This window comes from Cryptotermes secundus, unplaced genomic scaffold (genome assembly GCF_002891405.2).
Source record: "Cryptotermes secundus unplaced genomic scaffold, Csec_1.0 scaffold303, whole genome shotgun sequence".
Classification (NCBI taxonomy): domain Eukaryota; kingdom Metazoa; phylum Arthropoda; class Insecta; order Blattodea; family Kalotermitidae; genus Cryptotermes; species Cryptotermes secundus.
Window position 1 is genome coordinate 900,220 of NW_019726229.1, and position 21,837 is coordinate 922,056.

At 40.5% G+C, this 21,837-nt stretch overlaps 1 protein-coding gene across 1 annotated transcript in view; it reads right to left on the reverse strand.

The window, feature by feature from the left end:
- Positions 1–21,837, reverse strand: part of LOC111864032 (serine-rich adhesin for platelets) — a 622,801-nt gene that overhangs the window by 345,043 nt on the left and 255,921 nt on the right. Inside the window, exon 4 of the mRNA XM_023850976.2 lies at positions 12,971–13,018. Coding sequence (XP_023706744.1) covers positions 12,971–13,018 — 48 coding nt within the window. The remainder of the gene's footprint in view (positions 1–12,970; positions 13,019–21,837) is intronic.

Consider the following 21,837-nt stretch of genomic DNA (forward strand, 5'->3'; position numbering starts at 1 on the left):
CCGAAACTGAGTTTCCTTCTGTAAATAAATAACGCTTTACTTCACACGTATTCTATTTAGATATCCCGTTAGATCATTCAGAAGTTGTCTTTATATCTGACGGCTAGAAAAGTAAACTGCTGTTTGCCTATTGCCTCTATAGACTTCTGGCTTTCCACGGTAAACTGGATCCCTGTAATGTTACTGCGTATCTAGTAATAATTGCCAATGTGGAACAGGGAATGCATCCGGTGCAACCAGAGGAGTGATACAACTGGACTGTTATTTTTCTTCGCTGTGTTTCACAATGTATACAAAAAGAAGGAAAGAAAGAAAGAAAGAAAGAAACCAGTTTCAGCCATGTTTGGTAGCTAACATTTACTAAGATGAAAGGTGTCCATTCAAACTGCATTCAAATTAGATTAGAGAATGAGTCTATTGGGACAGCCTGCCTTATTATTATATGTGTGCTGTACGTAGTCGTGTACTGTACCTTTCAATAGCAATAACGAAAGATTCAAACTAACCGAATACGTGGTTACTCAACTGCCCAGCAATTTTCTTAATTGAAATCAATTTCTGAAGCACGAACAAACAAGTCAGTTCCATTGACTTACGAACCGATACAATATAAACAGTAAGGGCATTAATAAATCATTAAATATTGTAGTCCTGGTACTGTAATCTCGAAGGTGCTTATCGACGTTGTGGGGGAACCTGTTGCCCTTATCTTCAGGGAGAAGCAAGGGAAATTGAGTTATGAAGTTACTCCTAATATCGCGGAACCACCAACGAAATTATTCAGCATCCTTTCTCGATCCATTCAATTTATATGATGGTCTTAAATATCTACTTTCTGCCATTTGAACTGTTCCTCTACCACGCCATGTATACGGCCTCGGTACTTTATCCCTGGTTTAACCGCTATCTTTTATAACTTAAAATACAGGTTCCACTATACGTGAGGTAATTTATGACTACTTTTCTGCACTACGGTTCCCAATTTAGGTCTCTCCATATCTAAATACCATTGAGGGCTTATTTTGGAAACATTTTAAATTCATTAACTCTTCCGGCAGGCTATTCAGAACGCAATGCCTTTGAATACCAGCCAGAACACGCCATTTTGTGTAAAAATTTTCATGAAATAAAATGGAACGTTAGGTTATATCAGAAAGTATATGTTACAATTAATGTCTTCTTGTGTTTTTCCACACCTTATTTGTGAATGGCGTTTGTTATGGATTTCGGGAATTCCGAAGCGAATTAACGCCCGAGTGGTGATATTAATTTCGGGCTTCTTAGTCCCTAGTGAAGCATAGCACAATAAATGTTCACTGCTTCCCCATATTTTTTTTTCTGTGGCGCTACAGCCCCTATTTGGGCCTAGGCCTACCTCCATGAAACTCTCCGTTTCACTTCGGTTTACTAGATCTTACACATTCGGTAGGACTCCTTGGGCGAGTGATCAGCTCGTCGCAAGGCCTCTACCCGTAGACAAACACAGAAAAACGCATACAAACATCCATGCCCTGAGTGGGATTCGAACCCACGATCCCGGCTTCCGAGCGAGCGAAGACAGTACATGCCTTAGACCGCTCGGCTACCGTGACCGGCGCTTTCCCAAATAGGCCTGCCATTTTTACGTTCAACACTTATTATTATTACACCAGTCGTATTTTTTAAATACACGCCGAAACATTCGAGGCCTTAAGCCTGTAGAAAGCTAATTCCCTGGCTAAGGTACTAATGAACAAAAGGCAATGGCGGCTAGTGCCCGTCTGAACAGGTGGCGCCAGGGCCGAAGGAAACGTGTCTCCGCCTCCAAAGCCTATATTATAGAAAAAATTGAAACTTATCTTCTTATTTCAACGTTCCTTTGTTGTTATACCACCGCAGTCACATCATTGAGCAACTTTGGCCTGCGTATTGACAAAAATATTTTAAATAAAAGGGCTGCGCTCTCCTATTACCTCAAGCTCAAAAACTTGCTGTTTTGGTATAAATAATGTTACATGTACATCCATTGCTAGGAAACGGTTTTTTTATTGCTAGTGGGGTGGGACTAAGTACCTTGTACTGCGGCCACTTCTGGCCTATTGTACCAGCCTCAGATGATAGGTGAGGGTGATTGTTGAGCAACTGGTGGAATGGAGATTGGCAGGATGAGTGGAACCCGTTTCAGACCCACCACTTCTCAGAAAATATGGTAGTGCCAGGAATCGAACCCGGGACCTCTGAATCTGTAGCCAGGAACTCTGACCACTAGACCAGAGAGGCGGTCATGAGCTTCTTGTACCTTGAGAAAATTCTCTGCAGATTCTGAAAGATTCTTTTCTTCCATAAAAACCACAGACACATTTAAGAATCCTCCAAATGCTTTTGTATAATAGCAAATGCAAATACATTCGAAACTTATTAAAAAGGTCATACATTATGACGTTAAATGTTGGTGGGTCCCGGCACCTCTGGCCTTTTGAGACGAGTCGCCCCTGACTCAATAAATAACTAGAATGTTTAACTCAATAACCACACCACTGAATACCTAAATACTGGATGAGGATACTGTCATATGAAGGAGAAAGCTCTAGATCGCATCAAGTGGAGGGACTGTTTTTGAAGAGACTGTGGACCTGTCGTCTTGACAGATTACTGATGAATGAATGAAACCATCTAGGCATCTCTAGCGACTTCTCGCTGAAACATGCAGGTCTAAGACAATTGTTGTCTTTGGCATAATTATTATAACCTCCAACTTACCGTTAAAATGCCTGATTGGGCCTCAGTGTATCTGGCATGAGGTTATCCCAAGACAGGAAACCCAATTTTTTCCTTCAGAACAGAAATAACTTGGGATCCTTGTTAGCTATTAATTTCGAAACCACATCACGGCACCGTTCGCGTTATGGCTTCTGGATTATATTTTATGTACAGCGAAGTTTCTTGCTCATCAGTGATAATAAACCTTGGCCAGGTCCATATTTTAAGTGAGCCCTGATTTCCATTTGAGGGTTACAACTGTCCAGTTTTAGTACCCTAATTAGCAGATTCTTTATGTGCTGATGTAGCAGTCTTACAGTAATACGGTATACGATTAAGCTTTTAAATGTGTTCCCAAAAGTCACTAGTGACTCCATGCAGTGTTCCTGTTTCTGCTCGTCAGGTCTGAAGTTCATGTCTTCTGGAATGTAACGTCGTAAAAACTGGTAGATGGGCACCGACGTTTTGGACGAACCTTCTGTCTCCATCTCCAGGATGGTGGATACCAGACGATGAAGGCAACAGGTTCCTCCAAAACTTTCGTATTGTGAAGGAATAGTCCATTGCTAGACAACGACTAGCTAAAAGCGCATTTCATAGCAACGAACACGCTTGGAGAAATCAAAGCGTTGACCCGATATTGACGTACGTTTCGTAGCAACGGACAAAATAAATAATAACAAAATGAGCGAACCATTGAACTTGGTGATCTATATTCGGTCCGCATGGAAGTTCAGTCCAGGAGATTTCAGTCGCGAGAGGTTCTTCATAGAAATTCCTCAGAGAGATGTCGTTAAGGAGGTCAATGTGCGAGCTGTCATATTTGTTTGTTCATGATTTGTTTATTCCGTCTTGCAGTGCATACACTTATCTATCTTCTTCTCTCACTTTCACTACATGTTTCGGCATAAGAATGCCATCTTCAGGTGCTACTCAATTCACGTCAAACTAGTACATTGTATGCCTTGTCTTCACTTTAAAATAACTAAAATATATGTCCATCATATATATTGACAAATGTCAANTTCACTATTACTCGTAGTCTCTTGCAAGCTTTAGAAGAGACATCTACCTACTTCTAGGATATTTAACTTTTGTAGCTAGCTGCTTTCACTATCACGAATTATGTACTATACTGTCCACTCCTCCGATATAAAAGCATAATATCATAGATCTCAGCAACTGCTGAACATTTGTTTTATGAATTACTTAACGGCGATGCATGAATTGAAAGATTCATTCGAAGACAGAAGAGCAATAGTAAATGGATATTCGACAAATAGACACTAAAATATCTCAAGAGACTCTTTAAAATCCCAAATAATAAACATAATTCCAAGTACCAACATTTATTTGTGAGGCTTCGCTGGGGTTATTAATTTTGGTTCCCATAATTCGTAGATATGATAAGGGTTATTCTGTCTTATAGACTATTGTAATGTTACAGATATAACTCAGGGAAACAGGTAAAGCTGTCCCTGTGCTTAACTAATTAAGCACTACATCATGAAGGCGTATGGGGGAGTGGATGTATAGATCCACGTTTTCTTGACCTCGACCTTAGTTGGAGGTGAATGGTCAGCTTCACGCCCTTGCCCCTTTACCCCGGGGGAAAGATAGCCCCTATTACCCATTGGGTAGGAGGCTGGGTAGACCCCGGAGCCGGTCTGAACGACGTGGAGAAGAGAAAATTCTTGACCCTACTGGGACTCGAACTCCGACCCCTCTGTCATCCAACCGGTAGCCAGTCGGTATACAAACAGCCCTATCCCGGCTCCTATGATGTAACTCAGGATATGGAGCAAATCCCAGCACGGTGATGAACTTTAGGGTTCCATAAATTAAGAACCAGCAACTGTTCACGGCGTTGCTATGTGCCGTAAGTCGCGCAGTAGAAGTTGCAACTGTTATTTGGCTTCGAGTGAGAAAAGGTAAATTGTTAAGTATGCCGAAATGCAAATGGTGATAGGGAAATCAGTTGTGAAGTATTTAGGAGTAGTACCTCGGCATGGAGGGACTAAGGAAAACCATACAAGACATGTCAGGGCAGGCGTAATTCGTCTGGGATAGCTTCAGAAAGTAGCTCTCAATTCATGAATTCAGTGTTGGCGATCTGAAATAGATCACTGTTTCGAATGTCTTTCATTAAATTATTATACCACACTTGTGGGATTTCGTCTAAGGGATCAGAAAACTTAATTTTGGATCTGTTCCATTTATGCGTTCTTTGAAACAAAACACACAAAATAAACACGTAATGGAAAGGTATGTCTACCCACCCAATCCACAGTCCTTTCTGCATGTTTCATATTCAAAACTAATAAAAGGATTTAGATTAAATTTGGTTTTGAGAAACTACATTAAATATTGTTGAACGAATTTAGTTTGGTCATAGACGCTGAATATAGCCATTACCTACCAGAAGGTTAAACCGAATTTTGATAATTTTTCTCTATAAATAGTGAATCATAGAAAAAAGACTTTGCACATTATGCATACATGGAATATTCTCCTGTTTCCCTACTTAAATATTCAGTATATCTCGACAAAGCGAAGTAGGCACTCTCTTGTGGTAAGACGTAGTCACTTCCCACGTAGCGTCACCAGCACAGCCAGTCAACACGGCTTCTCCCTGGTGAATCATGGCAACTCAAACTAAAATACTGCAGAGGCCAAATCTGGCGTGTAATTTACATCGTCGTCAAATTTTATGAAGTGCAGAAGACAGATGATCTTACAATTCATCTCAGAAAAGCAATTTATATCTAAACAATAAAGCTCTGATTTAAAACTACGAGTAACTCATTTGTACGTTTCAGTTGTCATATATGACAGACTGTGACTGTTTTCTCCGTAACCCGCTTCAGGACACCTGATTCCAACGTCACTATTACATACAGGTCGACTATCAACACTGCAACGTTATATTTAAAATAAAAAATAAGTAAAGGCGTCCCTTTAACAGGCCGTGGAGTCCCATAGGTTTGTGAGTTGTTGAGGCTCCCACATTTTCTAGACAATCGGCTCACAGATGGCGGTGAGGTTGTCAGCCTTACATGCCGGTTGCCCTTTACTCCCAGGAATATTCCTGGTACTCATTTTTGTTAAAGGCTGAGTCGACCCCAGGGCCATAGTGCGGCTGGGAGGATTAGGTCAATTGGAAANGATTCGATCCCGCGACCTTCCGGTTTGTAGCATAGTGCCTCAACTACTACGCTACTGAGTGCCCCCTATACGTATTTCAAATACTGATTTGTTTTCTTTTGAAGTTACACAGTGCTGACTTGTGCACACTTCGCATGGAAGAAACTGCAACGCTGAACATGAAAATAATCGTATAAGGAATGGTTCATTTATCTCCGTGGTTTAGTATTATGCCTTGAAACCCATTCTGAACTCTGATACTTCATGGAGTTAAGCGTTCAACTTAACGCTCAGACCGCTTTAATACTAGGGAAAGAGTCATGGTCACCCACTGGAAATTAAGCTAATTGAGCTCCAAAGATGCTCGGAACTGCCGGAAATCGAACTTCGATTATTGCTTAGTTACTTAAAAATTAACAAAACAACCTTTTTTGAGTCTTAGTCTTCCTTAGAAGATTGTACTATACTGTATCCGGTTTTCATTTCTTCGGATTTCGTAACAATAATTGTTTACGGAGCAAGGTCGTCAGCATTGCGCCCAACCCCCAGCCTGGAGAACCACGTTTCTATATTTGTCCCCCAGTGACAGGGTGGCCCAATTATATCCCCAAGCACCGGGTTCTTACTTCATAGCATTCTATGACCCACCCTACAGCAACCCATTGGCAGGATTAGATGTCNCAATGGGAAAATAATATAAATACTAGCAGAGTTTCCAAACTCAACGTGTGCAGGCAACGTAACAGGCAACCCTGCAGAGTCACACGCACGGCCACACCTGAAGCGCAGGTCAGTGCTGTGACAGACGTGGCAGCATTACGAACAGCGTCCATCAGCTGCTGCTGGTAACTTGGCATTCACGCACTGCGAGTGACCATTGCAAACAGACAACGTATGACCCATCCTACAGCAACCCATGGGCGCGATTAGATGTCCCTGCTACTGGAACGCAGCAGACAGAAGTCATACCCCACATCTTCCTCTACAGTGGAGCCACGATTTAACAATCTCTCGTTCAGCCCGCGTGTGGCATAGTCAAGGTCCCAACTCAAGATGAAAACCGAAGGAATGTTGTGAGATTCATTTCAGCGCCAGACGTTGAGAGTGCATTCGCAAGATTGCAGCGTTCAAAGATCATGCCGATAAGTCTAGCGGAGCAGACATCGCTGTTGGGCTTGTGGTACTCACAGCCGGTACCAGGAGGAGTTCTATCTTCCGGAACATTTTTCTTTTTTTTTTTTCTGTGGCGCTACAGCCCCAATTTGGGCCTAGGCCTACCTCCATGAAACTCTCCGTTTCACTTCGGTTTACTAGATCTTAAACATTCGGTAGGACTCCTTGGGCGAGTGATCAGCTCGTCGCAAGGCCTCTACCTGTAGACAAACACAGAAAAACGCACACAAACATCCATGCCCTGAGTGGGATTCGAACCCACGATGCCGGCTTCCGAGCGACCGAAGGCAGTGCATGCCTTAGACCGCTCGGCTACCGTGACCGGCTATCTTCCGGAACATACCGCCGTGTAATCCAGTGAAAGCCAACCGACAATTCGGAGGAACGTCAGTTGGATTTCGCCTGAAAATATGGGCGTTGTATCACAGGAGACAGAAGTCTTAAAGCATACAATCGGCAAAATGCGTGACTAATGTTGTTTGGAGACGAGAAACGGTGACTTTAGTGCCGGCCAGTGTTGTTTCAAGCAGGACAGAGCTGGGCGCTGCTTCATGAGCAGTCAGACTGTTACTCCTTCTCTTCCATTACACTTCCCTACAAGCCGCTCCTGTCATCTAGTCATTGTGATCACACGAATGTTAGAAGTGATTAGCTTCCCTAGCAGCAAACGCTTGGGGCCTCTTGACATTGGCCTGGGAATGCTGTAGGAGCATACAACAGTAGTCAGAGTGAGCGTCACTCCCACCATCCATGGGACCCCTCTCCGTGGCCTCCGTATAGTTACAAATGACTGCGTTAGGCAAAGCACGTGAGCCCTAGTGGTAATAATGTGCAAAACCCCAAAGATACTTCAGCAGGTTAATAATGAAATGTTCCACACTCAACAAACACAACCCAGGAGATACGTTGCCCAACGATGGCTCATTTTTATACATGCCTAAGGGTTGCATTCTGATGTTAGGGACTTGAAATTGTAGAAGTTAATCTTTAGTTATTAATTTATGCAGTCATATTTTGGGCGATGATATAATGTGGTGGCTGGTGGCCGTTTGGAACCTTACTTACTTACTTACTCACTGAGCTGAGCTCTTCTGGAGGAGCCGCCAATTCTTCAGCTACTCAAGAAAATCCCAGCATTTTGCGGAACCCGAAGGTTCATTACCGTGTTCACAAGAGCCCTCCACTGGTCCCTATCCTGAGCCAGATAAATCCAATTCATACCATCCCATCCTATCTCTCTAAGATCCATTTTTATATTATCCACCCACCTACGTCTTGGTCTTCCCAGTGGTCTCTTTCTTTCTGGCTTTCCCACCAGTATCCTATATGCATTTCTCCTCTCCCCCATTCGTGCTACATGCCCTGCCCACCTCATCCTCCTTGACTTGATCATTCTAATTATACTCGGAGAAGAGTACAAGTTATGAAGCTCCTCATTATGCAGTTTTCTCCAACCTCCTGTCACTTCATCTCTCTTGGTTTGGAACCTAGCATTTAAAAAACAAATATTTTCCAAGAACCTCAATTTCATCTTGAAGGACGCTGCGTCAGTGTCTTATAAAAGTAGCCAACGGTCACTGGGCTTTATAGGTTCTTATGCAATCGGAGAATAAAGCAACTACTGATGAATAATTATCAAGTTAAATATTATGTAACTTCATTAATATTCTATTATATTTTATTTCGTTCTCTCTTGTGTAGAAGTTCCAAAATAAGTCCCAGAGACTCGATGTACAGTCATCTGGCTTCTGTAGAACGAAGATCTTTCGAGAGAAATTTGGGAACGTCTGTTCTGCACCACAGCCTATTATTTTATGTATTACGAGGAAAACAACACTAGAATGCAGCAAATTGTAAGGAAACTGGTTTCATGCTCCTACGTGTCAAACGGGTCGATGCAGCAACCGTAGAAAAATGTCATATGCTAATTATATATGTGTGTATGTGTCCATATACTCGTATATATGTATGTTTGTGTTACACAATGGACTCCCGCCTGCAATAAACTAAAGTGAAGCAAAGTATTGGCCATTTAGAACAGCTCTTGACCCTAGCTCAGAGGTCAGTGTTTTCACAGCAGAGGTGTGCGGTACTTTTATTATTCCAGAAGCCAATAAACTGGGGAGCTTTAACACCTGCTGCACAAGACGCCGTGAAAACCAAGGGACGAGGTTGTAAACTTGATATCATCACAATAATATAAACAGACAACATCTCTATTTCTCTGGGCCTGTTCCTACAATGGCCTTCGAATATTGTCAGTCAGAGATGTTAGCAGTAATCCGTTGTTTATTTCCTGTTCTGGGGTTTCGTTTTTCTACTATGACGCTGGAGCCCGAACAAAGGTAGATGAACGAACTGTGATAAATTATAAAACAGAGTGGGGAACAATTTGTCCAAGGCATCTTCAAGACAAGATGGATTCAAATGAAAGATAACCAATGAGGAAGTGTTAGGGAACAAATGAATTACATTAACTTGCTAACTCTTCGGAGTAGAGTCTTTTTAAAAGAGCAATAGTCGCTTAGCTAGTAAAGAAGTTGTGGCTTTGCTATAGCTCATGCGGTTAGCCACCTGCTTCTTACCACAGCGGCCCGAGTTCAGTTCCAGGTTTGTATATTTAGGATTTCAGGTTTCCAAAGTAGTGTCGTGGCAGGTTTTCTCCGGATACATCGGTTTCCCCTGTCAATTTTCATTCCAACAAACGCTCCGTTGCCGGAGCAACGGGCCAATTATGGTCAAACTACCGAAGAACTCATTTTCGTTGCAATCCAAGAATGAAAAATGTCACGAAATTACTCACCTATTATGGAACACGATGGTTCATTACACTGGTCTCAAAAGCTCGTTATTGATCCTTGTCCTGAGCAAAATGAATCCAGTTCACACTCTACCTCCATATTTATTTCAGACACTCTTACTCCGATATTCCAAGTGACATTTTTACATCTGGGCTTTCGACCAAAATTTTGTATGCATTGATTACCTCCCCTTGCGTGTTTTATGCTCTCCGCCCACCTAAGTGAATTAGACCTACACAGTTTAATAGCGTTGCAGTTGTCATGCTGTGTGGCTCGCACTCTGAAGGTAACAGGTTCGGATCCAGTAGGGTACCAACCAAGATGATGTATTGTGGCATGTTTCTTTTTCACTAGGAAAATGTAAGGACAGCAAAATTTAAATAGTCCACAACCAGTGCTTCCCGATTAGTTACGAAAAGGCATCCGACAATAGCTCATTCGACGATGATGGGTTTGGCGTCATAAAATAACATAACATTTAGTCCACCAGCAATATCAAATTAGTCCGTATATGAATGTATGGTCTCAATTGCAAATCGAAGAAACTTATCTCGCGGCAGGTACATGACGTGGCGGACTGATGATCGGGGAGTTCCTGTTTCAAATCTCTTCAGTCCACCTGACATTCCGACTTGCAACTTTCATGGTCTGCACGTGCGCATTGGGTCCAGTCTCTCTTCCCTTCTGTCTTGATTGTAATGCACTTTCTTGAAGCCGGTCACAGAAGACAAGCGGTGTAAGGCATGAACTGTCTTCGCTCGCTCGAACGCTGGGATCACGGGTTCGAATCCTACTTAAGGCACGGATGTTTGGTGTGTGTATGCGTTTACTCTGTATTTGTGTCGTCCTCTGTTTAGGTAGACGCCTTGCGACGAGCTGATCACCCGTCCAAGGAGTCCAACCGTCTGTGAAAAATGATTACGGAACTGAATAAGAGGCCAGGGCCCTGAATGGGCTGGAAGAGCCATTGAAAGAAAAATACTTTCTTGGAGATCAGTTTTTGCTACCATCTTTTACCTTCGCCTTTTCACTTCAAGAACCAACATACTTTTCTTATTGTCGCTTCGGATTTTGGTTTACTCTGAATATCTTTGTGGTTTCAGAGATAATTGAATTAGACCACAGAGTTTAAAATGGAGCCGTACTACTTTCTGAACATTATTCTGGTACGCTTTTGCAACCTTAAGTCCATGGAGTTTTTCTAATGAAACAAAAGAACATACATTTCTGTAATGAATATTAAAATCGGCCTACGAATTTCGTGGTTTATTATCTAAGGCAGAGTTTCCCAACCTCACGGTCCACGGACCACCAGTGTTCCGCGAAAGAACTTACAAAGTGGTCGGTCTCCACTTTCAAGGTCAGTCTGACTTGAACCTGTCACACAGAATGCCTGTCAGTTGGTGTTAATTCTTTATTTATGCCCAACAAAAATATGTTTGCAAGAAAAATCTGTATACTATTTTCATTTTAAAAACCATGGGGATGTAAATGTTGATTAAATTTTACTCGCATTCCATTCGAAATTCTCTACACGATCCCTTTAATATCCGGGTGGTCCACCAAAGAATATCCACGCAATAAGTAGTCTGTGCTTCAAACGCGGAACGCGAATTCATGTTGCGTTTACATTAATATTACTCTTTGCTCTAAGGGTCACAATAATTCTAACAATAAAAATAACAGCTGTGAAGAACAAATATTCATTGCACAAATTTTGGTGATATTTTTGAACATATTAACAGGTTCAGTGTCTGACAAATAACAGAACTGATTAATTACTTCTTTTGCAGCAGTTGGAAACACTAGAAAGCTTCTGGGGGCATGCGGTAGCTTAGTTGGTTGAGACGCTATGCTACAAGCCGGAATATCACGGGTTCGAGTCCCGACGAGGTGGATTTTTTCAATTGACCTAAACCTTCCATCCGCACTATGACTCTGAGGTCGGCTGAGCTTCTAACAGAAATGAGTACCAGGAATCCTCTTGGGTGCGAAGAGCGGCTGGCGCGGCTGACAACCTTACCGCTATCTTTGAGCCGATTGTCTAGAAAATGTGGGAGCCTTGACGTCTCACCACCCTATGGGCCATCACTGCCTGTTACAGGGATAGCTCTTACCTTTTTTACCTTGAGGAAGCTCCCGAGAGTTACACAGTATCTTGATTTAGAACTTTTGTGTTAAACATGATTTGTGCTTGAGTTATGACTGGGGTGGAGTTTCGTTCGCATGGTGTTTCATTGTTGCTCAAAAACATATGGACAAAAGAAATTTGGTCACATCACGTATAAAGAATTTGAAGAAGACAGAATACCTAATTGTATCTTTCAGTACAGAGCATCGGGATATAGAAATATTGGCATATATCGGAAGAAATGATCAGCTCAATTAGGAGACGCAACAGGTCGACAGACCTCCTGCGTGAAACAGAAATTCTTACAAGAGGACTAGTGGGAGAATCAGATATGTAAAAAAACAACAGATATATATGATCAGATGTGACCTTCCAGCATGATCTAAAGAATAAATCACCAGAATTCTCCAGCAGAAAATACTAAAATCTCCGAAACCAAAAATATGTACAAATGTCGAAATGAAATATAGGTATACGTAAATTCAGAGGCTTACTTATTCGACTATTTGGTCTTAAAACATTAGCCAGTACGAACTTATACTTCAATTACCTTCGATCAAGTTTTCTACTTTTTGAATTACTGATAAATTCAAGTAGCAGAATTTTCGTCCCAAAGGAGAAAACCTGTTCTGAACATACAGGATCTGTATCATGATAATTCCTTTTCCTACAGAGCACTTTCGATAGATCGACTTTTAGCGAGACACAACTTCCACTGTTGGAACATCAACGTACGCTTGCTTCGGCTCCATGCGATTTTCCCATGTTCCCGTGTTCGTCAAACGCTCTAATGTTTAATCGTCCAGAAGAACGCGATGCCAATACTGAAAGATCTGTCGTGAAGGTGATTATAATCACTAAAATGTAGTGACAGTATAGGACATATATTCTATTTGCATACTCAACTGGTTATTTCGTTGTATGACATCTTAATAAAATAAAACCGAGTACGGTGTGCAAAGCGAAATCATACATCACTCACCCCAAGGTATCTCGGTGTACGTTATTTCGTTGACGCTGCTTTCTGAATCTGAAAAGAAAGGAGAATAAATATTACAGTGGGCATTTACGCTAATTGCAACACACACCTGCGAAATGCTAAAGCTTAACAGACTTTGTAATGACGATCTTTCAACCATGTTCAGTGTTTCTTAGTAATTTTTTACTTCAATTAACAACGCTTTGATAATTTTGGCGTCAATAGCGTTGAATTACAAATATCACAATGGTCACAAACGATCTTACCCTTCAAGAAACCCAATGATAATTAAACAACTTAAATACTGAGACGGTGTACTATGCATATATCGTATGTGTTCAAGTATACAGATTCTGACCCGTGCGAAACTTCTGGAACGATTTAACGGCACTCGAGCCTGTCATGACTTCAAACTACAACTTTGTTCAAAGGGAACGGTATGACGTGTAACTTGCGGCACCATAATCCATCACTTTAAGCAAACGAATTGATGTGTGTACGAAAAATGTAATATTATGAGTACCAAAGTCCGATCACAGTGGCCGCGCGTTCTAAACCATGAACTGTCTTCGCCAGATTGAACGCTGATATCGTGAGTTTGAATCCAACTCAAGGTATGGATGTCTGTGTGCTTTTACTCTGTGTTCGTGTTGTTCTGTGTGTAGGTAGCAGCCTTTCGACTGGCTGATCCCCCGTCCAGGCAGTCCTGCAGACTTTGTATTGGCTTAAGAAACTGAAAAAGCGGCCTAGGTCCAACAAACGAAGTACAGAGCAACAGAAAGACAGACAGACAGATAGACAAATAGAGAATCTGTCTGATGAGGGCCACATACTGTGTTTGGAGTCCTGTAAATGCAAAAGCAACGTGTTGTCTACTGGAGACTTAGTAGCTCAACAATAAAATGTCTGCTCCTTGAAGGTTACTGTGAAGCAATTATTTTTAATAAGATGTACTGACTGTCCGACTAAACAGCAAAACCAGATGTGCCAAATATTTCGCTAGTTCAGATGTGGATGAGCCAATGCAGCTTACAGTAGCACTTAGTGGCACATCCTGCTCGTGGACGTTCGGTAGGCTGTATAGTCTCTGTGGCACCAATGCACGTGAATGAGTTTCTTCGACCAACACGTCGGAAACCATCATGATGATCTGCAGTAATTTCTTTTATATACGAAATTAACGTTGCGTGCGGACTGTTAGATATACATTCGTATGAAATTGATTAGAACGATATTCAATTTTATTGCTATTTACGAAAATAAGTATTACATTACATCCTTGCCTTTCTCTTGCACGTATACAATTTTCTGAATAGAACGAATACATTTCTGTGTTTCGGGATGTAATATTCTACTTCCTTCTTGGATCAATTCTGATTAGATTTAATCAATACAAGACGGCTGATATCTTTTCAATTTATCAATATAAATCTGAACCTCTCAAAGAAATACGATCAGGCACCAGTGGCTCACCTGTACGCTTTTCAGTCTGCTTGAGAACTTCAGCCGAATATGCATTTATAGTTGACTGAAGCAATTCTTTGATCCTCTCAGTACGTTTACTGTGTGAATCTGCACGTACACTGCCAAGCTCATCTGCTACCAGGTTAGTTCCAGGTTGGTAGCCCTTAAAATCATCTATGCCTATATACAAGCCTGTAATATAGTTTATTTTTTCTTTCACGCTTTTAATTTTATCTTTTTGGTATTTCTTTTCTCGTCCTGAGAACTTTAATGGTTTCACGTCTTACATTGTACAGATTATGTTCCTTCATTTGGCTTGGATTCTGCAGTCACTGACAGTACAGTCATGGAAAGCATATAAACCACCTTGAAACTACGTGTACATTGAGATCTGTTTTAGAAGGCATAACGTGGCCACGTAATGTTGACCTGCGGTATCCAAACAGGTAAATATTTTTTTTTATTTGAGATAGATTCATACAGTCTGTCCAATTAAGGACAATGAGCACTTTTGGTGACTGATGTGGTGACTATGTCATTAACAGTGTTAATAAGGCTATCCCAGTAGATGCCTTAAGAAGGTAAATATAAAGCTACCCATATAACAGGCCGTGGAGGCCCATAGGGTTGTGAGACGTCGAGGCTCCCACATTTTCTAGACAATCGGCTCACAGATGACGGTGAGGTTGTCAGACTTATGCATCTGTCGCTCTTCACCCCCCGGAATATTCCTGGTACTCATTTCTGTTAGAGGCTGCGTCGATCCCAGGGTCATAGTGCGACTAGAAGGATTAGATAAACTGAAAAATCCAATTACCTCAATGGGAATCGAACCCGCGACCTTCCGGCTTATAGCATAGTGTCTAAACCAACTACGCTACCGCGTACACCCCTGCGATTTATGCTCAGGTATAATTTCAGGACATCGGAATATAACTACTAGTTAGAACTGACGTCACATTTCAATGTAACTTCATTCAGTGGCGATGTTCAGTATCCTATCAATTAGGAGCGACTGCCATTTAACTGGTTTCCTCGCCAAACTGGGCGTCGAACTAACACACCCAACACTTAGTTAACTCGACGAGTTTCAAGCAGAGAATGTAAAAGTGTAACATACGCTAACTTGATGGCAATTCAATAATATGAGGCAATAAACACGATTTCAGGTATCTCAAATCTATTCAAAAGGGATGACTGAGACAATTTTGACGAAAACGAGAGAAATTTCAAGAAGATCTGAATTCAGAGATGTGGAACTGGGTCGAAAACAAGAGCAAGCGAACTCAGTGGCTCGCGACTTGCGTGTCCGCTTCTCATTTCGGAGTCTGCAAATATAACGATGGCATTACTGTTCATTTACCCAATCTTTAACAGGGCCAGAAGCAGCTGCTCTTTCGCTCTGCAATCTTCCTACAACTTCCTGCGCAAGTTTCTTTGTCTGTACTGTAACCACTGTAGACCTAGAGAACTGAATGTTGCTTTCATTAAGGTCCTATTACTATCACTTCAGAATTATTTCTGTAGTCATAATAAATTCAGACTAACTGAATGAACTGGGACGGCGGTATTTTGATTTTTATTTAAAAAGTAGGTTTACCTGTTTAGGATTTCGACCATAACAACCAGTATTCATGGCATAATATATTCAGCGCTAAGACGGTTATTATCATAATCAGGGCCCGGATTTTGATGACCTGAAAATATTTAAAAATGACCGAAAAATCCAGAAAATTGACCTAAAATATGACCCAAAAATGTAATATACAGGGTCCGGATTTTGATGACCTAAAAATATTCAAAAATGACTTATAAAATGACCGAAAAAATCCAGAAAAATGACCTAAAGGAGAAAAGAAAGAACACTTCGCTTCCATATTATTCACATTTCAGAAAACATATGAAGAAAAATTCCCTAAGATGGTCAAAAATGACAAGAAATACCCTTAAAAGTCCAAAACTTTACCAAAAAGAAATACCCCAAAAATGAAAAAATGTCAAAAAATGACAAAAAAATTACATATAAAATTTATATTTCTGTAACCAGCAGCTCATATCCGAGATTTATATATTTAAGGGCATCGCATAGGATACAAGGAAAAAAAAAGATGACGTCATCAAAATCCGGGCCTTGATCATAACTTTGTTTGTAAAACATTAAAGATCATGGCTTACAAAAAATTAAATTTTACCAGATGTTTTGTAAGGTTGTATTTCGTCAAATACTTCCCGGAGATATCATAAGTTATAACTGTTTAAAAGAAGAGTTCAATACAATAATTGGACCTAGGAAGGATGAGACAAGCCGGTAATTCAGGATATCACAGTTAGTACAATGAAAACTACGACACCATAATGGACTAGGCTTGTAACTCGAACAGTTAAGACAGAGAATACAGACAGTTACAGAAGTAGACAACGTAAAAAAAAACTGGCTAACTGAAAAGAAAATTCTTTAACAAAAGATAAATACATGGAAATAAAACAAGAATATATGAGTAAATGGCATCTATTTAAACAAAATATTGTGTAATTCAATTAGCGACTGTCTACTTAACAGAAGGAATCCTGTAAACAGTGATCGGATACGTTAGAAAATTACTTTGGATTAGTTTGAAAATTACTTTGGATTAAAACATTATAAAAACGTAAATTGGCCGTAATGTACTGAACCTACATGCAGTGTTTCTTGTTCTCTGAGCAATCCGAGACCACAATTTCCATAGATGGATGCCATCAGTTAATGTAATTTAGAAACAACTTGTCCCTAATAATCTGTAGCATATTGTGTTGGACCTATGGTTCTGATATCAGTGGCTACACACAGCACTGTCTCTTTGAATGTGACGCCTTGTACTCCGGTGCAAGTTCATCGACGTATCGCAGGAACGTACTGCCTCCATCTTCAGATTAGAAAAGTAGGGCAAGCAACAAGCAAGAGCAAGATGAGCTTTCGTTTAACAAGGAAGAAGGAAAGAACAAGCTGTCTGCATGGCTTTCTCTTAAATCCTGAAAATTGGAGCAGTACGTTTCTACAAAAAATATGGAGAACGGTGATGGTGATAATTTAAAATGGAAGGTTATAAGAATCACGCGACAATGAATTAACAACGACATGGTCTCAGAAATTATGAAGTAACTCCAAATAGTATAATATTCTATAACCTCCAGGTCACAACATCGGACTAAGGTCAGGGCACAAGTTATAAGGGTTCATCGCAGGGTTAACGTGTTGTCAGAAGCCAAGGGTTGAACTATTAACGATAACACGAAGGTCATAATAAACTGATATGTGAGATTTATAAGTTCGTAAGGATTTTATTATGATAACTCTTGACCGATTCTGGACCGTATTAACTGCAGATTTTATTTGCCGTATGAAGACTGAGAGCAAGATAAAGTAGGGATCGGGAAGTTTCGGGTCATGGCTTATTTTAAAGTTATTTATACCAACAGAATATACAGACAACAAAACTTCGTTCAGAATAGCCCGTGCGTGGGGACGAGTCTCAAAGTCGGTACCTTCCACAAGTATAACAAGTAAGAATTATAGTTAAAGAATAGGTCTAATGGTAGCTTTACTTATCTCGAAGGAGGCACGCGGTAGCGTAGTTGGTTGAGGCATTATGCTACAAGCCGGAAGGTCGCGGGTTCGATTCCTGATGAGGTCATTGAATTTTTCTATTGACCTAATCCTACCAACTGCACTATGGCCCTGAGGCCTACTCAGCCTCTAACAGAAATGGGTACAAAATATCTTTCTTGGGGTAAATGGCCGGAGTGTAAGACTGACAAACTCACCGCCATCTGCGAGCCGATTGTCTAGAAAATGTGGGAACCTCTACGTCTCACAACCCTATGATTCTCCACGGCCTGTATATAGCTTTACCTTCATTTACTTATCTCGAATGTGGTGTTGGCAGGACTGAAAATATGGCAGTTGTAAGCAATGTGAATCTCCCTTTATTTGTACCAAAGCGGTAAAATAATATACAATAATAATTCAACCAATTCAGCGACTAACCGCTTGAGCTATGGCCAAATTAATTTAATTTATTCGTGTGCTTACCAACAGCAAGTAGCCTGTAATAATCAAGCAATAGAAGTGTATACAACATTAAACAACTATAACAAAACAAATGACACGTCAGCTCTTCAATATGACCAGTAAGTTAAACAGGATTTAGAAACTTAAATGGTTCCTCAAAAGATCACATGCTTATTAAAATCATCTAAAAGGCTACAGATGCTATTCGCAGCTATAATGAACTCTAATGAAGGGTTAAATCTTGAAAAAACGCTCATATGAAAAGTGTAGGATTCCTTTATTTTCTAAAGGGTGCAATGAGACCAACAGTGTTCTTAGACCATAGCTCAAGTGGTTAGTCGCTGGCTTCCCACCGCGGCGGCCGGGTTCGACCCCGGGTGTGATCAAATGGGGTTTGTGGTGGACAAAGTGGTTCTGGGGCGGGTTTTCTCCGAGTACTTCCGTTTCCCCTGCCAATCTTCATTCCACCAATTGCTCCACAATCACCCTCACCTATCATCTGGGGCTGGTACAATAGGCCAGAAGTGGCCGCAGTACAAGGGACTTAGTCCCACCCCACTAGCAATACAGAAAAACAGTGTTCTTAACAGAAGGAAGAGTTGATTTTGTACCAGAGAAAGCAAACAAGAAATGAAATATCGAGATGACGTCTGGAATAAAGCGTTCTGGAGTTTAAACAGTTAAAAACTGATTAATAATTCAACTAAATAAATATTTATTTACGTTATAACTTATCGACAAAAGGTCAGTTAAAAAGTGAGTATGTGTAAAGAAACAGGAACGAAACAAACGCAGTAAAAACAAGGCAATTCATATAATTTGAATAACAATCTTAATAGTAATAATAATAATTCAATTCAATTATTTATTATTTATGTGTCGAGTCAACAGTTACAAGGCCAATTACGGACACAGCACACTGTAGATACATTATGGACAAACAAAACATAAAGTTAAAGACAAATTACAGGCAAGCACTGAAGGAAAAACATACTAATGCAGTGAAGTAAACAAACAAACAAACAAATTAATAATAATATTTTCAGTAACACAAAACTAAGTTATTGAGAAATGTAAAATATAAACAATTAGAAATAATTAAATTATTGTTTACATATGTGCAAACTTAACAATATTATTAATAAAAATATGTGTAATTTTAATTTCAAATATTATGAAATACTGTCAACATCTTATGACATTCTTTAAGATCGATGATAGTTGCGCTGAACACAACTTAGCACAAACCTCAACATATACAACCAAATTAAACTGTCATAGTAACTCGTCACGTTCCTCAAAAAATGTATACATACACACAACATATCAAACATTATACATAAGCAACACACTGGGGAACAAACGCAGTATACTTACAACGAACGCAAACCGACATCGGTTATAAACACCCATTCTTCGAATTGTGTCGAACATTATTTTTAATAAACGACCGTAACACTGAGCATGCACCAGTGTTCACTCATATTACTTCTTAACGCATGTTAGGGCCATAAAAGTTAATTTTAGTCGTCATTTTCATTTCATATGTAATATACATGGAACATGCAGAATCTCATCGGGGCTGGATCCAGCCCCCAATTGCAAGAGCTTTCAGTGATCAGCAGTTTACAAGCCTGTATCTATCCGCAAACAAGAAATAACTAGAATCTTAATGATGTTTGATTCATGTCTTTTGTGTGGACACTTGACGAAAAATTAGGGTATTACGGTGTGTACAAGGGGAAATAAATTTTAACTCTATGTAATCATCTATGATATGTATACAGTTGGCGTCTTGTAGTGCACTCAGTTTCACCTGTTACTTCACGACATGTTTCGGCAACATAGTGCCATCATCAGGTGCCCTAATTACGATAATCTACGTAAGCATATTTAGTTTAACTTCACAAGAACAGATTTGTATGTGTAACCAGACAATTCGAACATCTTTGTTTTAACATCTAGCGATGGTTTGTGTTTGTGTATCTCCTCAGAAAAGTGTTTGCCAATTCGTTTCCTAGAAACGTCTACATGTCACAACATAAACAGAGGGTTTTTTAAACATCTACACAGCTTTCCATTCTCATGAGACTATTCTCCTGTAATTACATTCGTAGTAAACTGCATTTAATGCAGACGTGAATATCATGTTCTATAGGCAGTCAGTGCCGGTCACGGTAGCCGAGCGGTCTAAGGCATGTACTGTCTTCGCTCGCTTGGAAACCAGGATCGTGGGTTCGAATCCCACTCAAGGCATGGTTGTTTAGTTTGTGTGTGTGCGTTTTTCTGTGTTTGTGTACAGGTAGAGGCCTTGCGACGAGCTGATCACCCGCCCAAGGAGTCCTACCGTATGTGTAAGATCTAGAAAAACCGAAGTGAACGGAGAAGTTCATGGAGGCAGGCCTAGGCCCACTGAGGCTGTAGTGCCAAGGAAAAAAATAGGCAGTCAGTAAACTATCAGTCACCTTCACAATAAACTATAACAAATGTTCCAACTTTATGAACCTTTCGACGGCGCAGGTTCCTCCACTGGCAGGCCGTCAGACCCGTAATGGTCATCAGGTTGAAGTCGGCGATCACGTTCCTTTTATTTTACTGTGAACGATCCTCGATCCGATATTAACAACCCGGAGGAGGGTGGGGCCGGAGTACATAGAGAGAACTGCCGCCAACATCAGCAATTTATGGGATGTCCTCAACCAGCAAAACAGGAGATAGAGACGGAAGAGTTCCAGATCTGAATATAATGGAATTCAGATCTATTAAAACTTCTTCAGAGCAAAACTGGTATAAAATTATCCAGACGTTCAGTGTTAATCAACTGCTGCTGATGGAGAATAAGACATTGAATTGAAAGTACGGTTAATTATATTCATAATTACTGTATGGTGATACCATTAGCAGCCGATTACAGCGGTCGTCGGGTCTAAGGCATGAACTATCTTCACTCGCTCGAACGTTGGGATCGTCAGTTCGAACCCCACTCAAGACATGGATGTCTGGGTTTATTCTGTGTTTGTGTTGTTCTGTGTGTAGGTAACGGCCTTGTAACGGGTTGATCCCTCGTCCAGGGACTGTGTATAGGATTAATAAGCTGCCGAAGTCCACAAGGACTGTAGAGCCATGGATTGATAATGCATTTAATTAAAAAAAAAAAGAAAATGTGGTAAGTTCATTCATATTGTAAACTCAAAGTCTAATACTGGGCACGTAACTGTAGACATGACTAAAATGATATTTTTGATGACATATAAACGTCGTCTTCTTACCAAGAAAACAGCTCTGGTCCTCAAACTTGTTGGAACTGATTTTATTTTCCGATGTATCAAGATATTGTGTTTATAAAGACCTACATTTC